General features: G+C 57.7%; 1 protein-coding gene across 1 annotated transcript; it reads right to left on the bottom strand.

Moving 5' to 3' along the window:
* Window positions 1-1631: 1631 nt before the first annotated feature.
* On the bottom strand, window positions 1632-2624 carry NEUROG1 (neurogenin 1). Its single transcript, XM_012651323.1, has one exon. It carries the CDS (start codon window positions 2361-2363, stop codon window positions 1632-1634), a length of 732 nt encoding a protein of 243 aa, XP_012506777.1. The 5' UTR covers window positions 2364-2624.
* Window positions 2625-5801: the final 3177 nt, after the last annotated feature.

The following is a 5801-nucleotide window of genomic DNA, read 5'->3' as shown; positions in this document are numbered from 1 at the left end:
TGTCTTAGTGTAGGGTAACTTGTGAGCTGGGGAAATAGGCAGTGACAGAATTTTAGGAACTCCCTCTTGTAATTATCTACATTCTAAAATTTAAAACAAAAGCTGCTACAAGCAGTGGTGTTAGCTAATTGTCAGACAACAGACAAACGCACTGCAGCCAGAAAAATCCCCACCGAGTTTGGATGGCTGATTTCTCTGGCAGTAAATGAAAGCTTTGGCTGTTGCCCCTGAGGACTGGCTGAGCAAGCCCAGCACCCGGGCCCTCCCTCTGCATGCCCCCTCACTGTGCGTCACAGTGGGGGATGTGTGTGTTGTGGGGTGCAGGCACCCTAGCTCACAATCTTAGGCAGCTGCACGTCCCACTCAGGACACCAGGCCGGCATAATTCGTCCCACACCTCACAGCCAGGGTGACCCCAGACTCAATGGACAACAATTTGGAGGCATTGTTTACAAATCAATTTCCCCTCTAAATAGGCTGTTATAAGAGTGGACCCTTCTGCTTGCTAGCCTGGGCCCACCTGTCCCTGGGACTTCCTAACCAGTGGTCACACTGTATTGATCTTTTTAATCCCCTCTCTTTGAAACACAGAGCCAGCTGATGTGGAGTTCCTCAAAAGAAAGACTCTCCCACCGTCCCTACCTCTACAGGTAGCTGCCTATCCGGGGCTAATTCCCCGCTAAAAAGTCTTAATTGGCTTATGGGGAGCCTGAAAGATCTCCCTTGTGTTTACAAGGTGACAGGAAATGATGGAGCCCGAATGGCCTAGTCCGTCTTTATCCAGTTCTTGGTGCAAATCAGGTGCGTCTCGTTTTTTTAAATTGTTTTTGAAACAGGACTTGAGGGTTTGGAGGTGGGTGGGGATAGTGTTTCACTTTAGTGGTTGAGCCACGGAGGAAGGCAAGAAAAGCCCCAGAGACACTAACATTAGGCAAGAAACTTAGTGACTTATTTTTTACTTAGTTTTTATTTACACGAAGCATCTGCAGTACAAAAATGTAAACTTTGATAGCTCATAATAATAGAATAAACTCTTTATATACAAAAATACATTTTCATATGAATGAAGCATCTTGAATAAATTAAAGTACTCTCCAGCCCAGTGCCTGAATAGCTAAGCAAGAGTCTCAGCTCTTCCTAGAGCGAGCCGCAGTGGTGGGGGCGGGATCCATAATGCATGAAGCCCGCCCTTGTCTCTCCTTTTTAAGCCTTTTCATTGTATTGTCAGCCGGCTCAAACCGAATTTTCATGCTCGTTTTTCTTCATTAGAGTTCTACAAATTGTAAAATTGACTTTTCACCTCGTCTTCAGGGGCTGATCTGTCCCTTTTCTAAATCACACTAAAGTGGTGGCCGAGGTCAGTTCTGAGCCAGCCACAAAGGAGGTTTTGTGGAGTTCAGAAAGTGCAAAAGGAAAGGCCGTCTAGGGGCGGGCAGGGGGGCCTGGCTGAGGGCTGGAGAGACAGACCGAGAGGCAGCGCAGCGAGGGAGCGGGAGCCGACTAGCTGCTCAGGTATCCCCCTCGTCTTCAACGCTCCCCTTCCTCCCTCCGCCTGGAGTGGGGGCCGCAGCTGGGGCCCATCTATTGCCTGTTGGGAGAGGGAGGCGGAAGGTAACGGTGTCTACACAGGCCTAGTGGTAAGGGAGGAAACAGGGCGTCGTGTGGAGCAAGTCTTTGGGCAGGCCTGGGAAGGAGAACAGGGGGTCGCCCGGGCCGTAGGCGAAGTCTTCGGAGGTGGCGGGGCTACTGGGGTCAGAGAGTGGCGACGCGGCCGCGGCGCAGGGGGAGGCGGCGGCCCCGGAGCCCCAGGACTCGGCGTCGCTGGTGGGGCTTGGCGGCCGGGGCAGGCAGGGCGCGCACTGCGGCGCCAGGAGGCGCTCCCGGGCGGCGCCCCCGGGCAGCGCTTGATCTGCCAGGCGCAGGGTCTCGGCGAGGGCCCAGATGTAGTTGTAGGCGAAGCGCAGCGTCTCGATCTTGGTGAGCTTGGTGTCGTCGGGGAACGAGGGCAGCACGCTGCGCAGGGCGTCCAGCGCCGCGTTCAGGTTGTGCATGCGGTTGCGCTCGCGGTCGTTGGCCTTGACGCGCCGGCTCCTGCGCAGCGAGTGCAGCAGCGCCTCTGAGCGCACGCGCGCCCGGCCCCGGCGCCGCCGCCGCTCCTGCTCGTCGTCCTGCGCCCCGGGAGCGTCGGAGGCGCCCGAGTTCCCGGATGCGCCCCTGCGGGCCGGCGCAGGCGACCCCGAGGCGGAGGCTGGCGGCGGGAGCCTGGCACAGTCTTCCTCGTCGCTGAGGAAAGCCGGCAGGTCGCTGCTGCTGCTGGCGCAGTCGAGGTCTGAGAGGCAGGTGGTCTCCAGAGGGGCGGGCATCGTGGCGCTGCGCAGAACCGACTGACGGATGGGATGGCGCTCGGAGGGCAGGAGCCTGGGCCGACAGGGCAGGGCCACCGGGGCGCACTCACGGTCACCGCCCGGGGTTACTCTGTGCCTGCTGGGGGCGCGAGGGCCTGGGAGGGCTGAGGAGCGCACGGGGAACTTGGCCTCGCCTCCTCGCCTCGCCTGCACGGGCCACGCGCCCGGCCGGTCTCCCGAGTGATGTCGCCGGCGATGAGATCAGCTCGTGTGAGCACCGAGTGTGGCACACGACTGGCCTCAGGACCCCTTAAGTACCCGGCGCAACAATGGGTGCCCCCCTCCCTTGCCACCTCCGCCCCGCGGCAGCCCGGGTGAATGGAGCGAGGCGGCAGGTCAGCCCCGTGCGGCGCCGGGATATTTGCATAATTTATGCCCGCGGGAGGCCGCCCTCGTCCCTCCCCCGCCCGGAGTGTGCCCGTAATTACCGCCGGCCAATCGGCGGCGTCGCGCGGCCTCGGGGCCCGCTCGGGCTGAGCCGGCCCGGGCGTCCCCAGGCGGGGAGACGGGGCGGGGCGCGGCGATTAGCGGCAGAGGCACGCTCCTGCCGGCCGGCCGCGCGCCCCTCGCTGGGGCGGCTTGGGCAGGCGGGGCCGGGCAGGAAAGTGTGAGCCGCGCAATGAGTCGCAGAAACCTGCAGCCGGCTAGGAGTGTGGGTTCGCATCCCCTCTCCGGCTGCTGAGCTGCCACGGGAGTTTGGGCAGCTGCTTTAAGCTCTCTGAGCCTCACTTTCCCCATCTATAAAGTGGGGCACACGTTTACCCTGTGGAGGATGATAGGAGATGGTGATGTTCTGGGACACTCGGCAGGGTGCTTTGGTGACAGAGCACCCGATAAATGGTTGCGTTGTGCAACGTTCTCAGAACGGGGAGGGGGAAACGTTTTCAGATAGACAGGAGCGTGGCTCCCGCGAGAGCCACCGAGCACAGGGCGGGCATAGGCGCCCCTGCTCCAGCCAGGCTGGTGAAGAAACAGGAAAGAATGTGTTAGTCTTTACCTGGGGGACAAGGAGAGGGGTGCGGAAAAAAGGATCAGGAGATTTCCCAGGTTGAGCTGAGTCTTGGCCTCACCCTTTCCTTCTTCCCCCGCCCCCCGCAACTTCCACCCCAGACTCTTCAGGTATCAGAAGAACCCCCTACCTCAAGCATCCCTGAGACCTTGTCCTCCCCTGTCCCCTGAGGACACCTTTGCCCCGAGTCTCTTGGAACGGTGCTTGCAGCCGGGGTGGGGGGCCGGCAAGGGGACCCGTCTTCCCTGGCCGGGGGGAGAGCTAGCCCATGGCAGGCAGGGAGCATATAGTGGAACCCCTTCTCCCAACCTCCTTCTTGCTTTGGTCATAAACTCGCCTATTCCAGCAGCTCCTCATTCTCCATGTCCAGAGTCACTTTTCTCTGGTCACCAACCCTCTCTCTGAAGCCATAGAGGCCCAGACATCCCCCAACTTCATACTTGGGGGGAAACAGTCATTAAGGAACAGCACCGGATTGCGGGATGGGGTATTACAAACAAAACGAGCATCTTTCAGCAAAGTTCTGTCCCCCTCGTCGTGATATCTAGGCGGTGGCTTCAGGCCTGGTGCCAGGCCTGCTGCCCTCAGAGCCACCTGGGCACTGGCTGCTTTGTGGAGGCGTGCTGTCTAGAGGCAGTGCCCGCCTGGCTGACTGACCAGCGCTTGCTTTCTGGCTCCGGGGACTCTACGGAGCCTGCTCCCTTCCCCTGCTGCAGCCCCGCATGTACCCCTGACCTGTGGGTAAGGATAGGGACAGTCAGATATAAGGGCTTGAGAGTTTGCAAGTCACAGAAAGTGGCTTCAACCAGCTCATGTAGGAAAGGGTGATTGGCGAGTGGATGCTGGGGCATCTCAGGACCTCAAAGGCTTTGGGGACTTGTGTGAGCCAGCAGGAGCCGGGCGTCCTCTCTCTGCCTCAGGCCTCTGTTTTTCTCTGTGTCAGCTTCTCCACGGCCCCTGTGCACTCCTTCCAGCCTGGCCTTTGACACCTCTGGGACCTGTATTTGTTTCTTTGGGCTGCCATAACGCGATTCCCCAAACTGGGTGGTTTAAATAACACAAGCTTATTCTCTCACAGCTTGGGAGTCCAGAAGTCTGCAGTCAAGGTTTCAGCAGGACTGGCTCCTTTTTGGAGAAAATCCATCCCATGCCTCCTTCCTGGTTTCTGGTGGCTCCTGGCAGCCCTCGCCCTTTGTCGATTTGCAGCCACGACACTCCAGTGTCTGCCTCCTCGCTGTATGTGGCCTTCCCTGTCTCTTGTAAGGACATTTGCAGTTGGACTTAGGGCCTGGCCAGTCCAGGATGATCTTGAGATCCTTACCTTAGTTCCACCTGCAAAGACCCTTATTCCAAATATGGTCACACGCTGAGGTTCTGGATGGATATATCTTTTGAGGGACCACTGTTCAACCCGCTACAACCTCTTTTTCAAATTCCTGGAGGAGAAAATTGGTTTAGCCAGGATCAATGGAATAGGTATTTGTCAGTGTTTTGGCTGCCTCGTGCCAGAAGAACCTTCCTATTGAGGAATTTGAATGCATGAGAACCTCTTCCCCATTCCTAACAGTAGGGTGTGGCCCTGTGATTTCAAGTATAGTCAATCAGATGCCCCACTTGGAATTTCAGCTCAGAGGTCACTTGTGTCATGGCAACAACCTGGAAGAGCCAGTGGCCAGCGGGGGAAGAGGTGGCCAGGAGCCAGTGGACATCCTGACTAAACTCTTCCCTGGCCCTGCCCTCAGCTGTGGTTCTGGTCTCCCTCTGCCTGTTCTCTGAGCCCAGTTCTCCAGCTGTGCTGCTGGTTGCGTGAGAACTCCCACAGTAGGCCTTTTCCTGGTGGGGATGTTCTGCTTGAGTTGGCCAGGGTCAGTGTCTGTGGTTCTGTAAATAAAACATCAAGTTAAATGCTCAGGTTGCCAAAGCATAGAGACTTATTCTTGTTTTATTTTGAGGCAACCCATAGACCGTGTTGATTGCCTCCTGTGGTCCAGGCACTGTGGTGGGCACAGGGGGTGACAGGGATGATGAACCTGGCTGATGGGGACTGTGGGCTCTGAGTGTCATAAGCTAAGGTTCAGTGCCAGCAGAACCCTTTGAGATTGTTCATCCATCTACTGCACCTCACACATGGGAACTGAGGTGGGAGATGGGGAAGTCTTTTTTCCAGGTTACTCCAGGGATCACTGGGTCAAACTAGGAGCAGACTCAGGAGTCCTTGCAGCCCCTACTCCATGTTCTTCCATCACACTCGATCAACACACACGCACTGAGTGCCCCACTGCATGCTGCCTGTGCCACATGCCCTGCGGAGCGTCAGGCAAGCCTGTGGTCTCGAAGGAGGGGAGCCGTGGCTATAGAAAGGTGTCCAGACACTGGCCCAGAGACAT

Source organism: Propithecus coquereli, unplaced genomic scaffold, assembly GCF_000956105.1.
Source record: "Propithecus coquereli isolate 6110/MARCELLA unplaced genomic scaffold, Pcoq_1.0 Scaffold353, whole genome shotgun sequence".
NCBI classification, from domain to species: Eukaryota; Metazoa; Chordata; class Mammalia; order Primates; family Indriidae; genus Propithecus; species Propithecus coquereli.
Note: the sequence above shows the minus strand (reverse complement) of the source record. Positions and strands in the feature narration are given on the sequence as shown.

Excerpts from the sequence above, each read along its gene's own strand:
- NEUROG1 (XM_012651323.1), bottom strand. The coding sequence starts at position 2,363 with ATGCCCGCCCCTCTGGAGACCACCTGCCTCTCAGACCTCGACTGCGCC.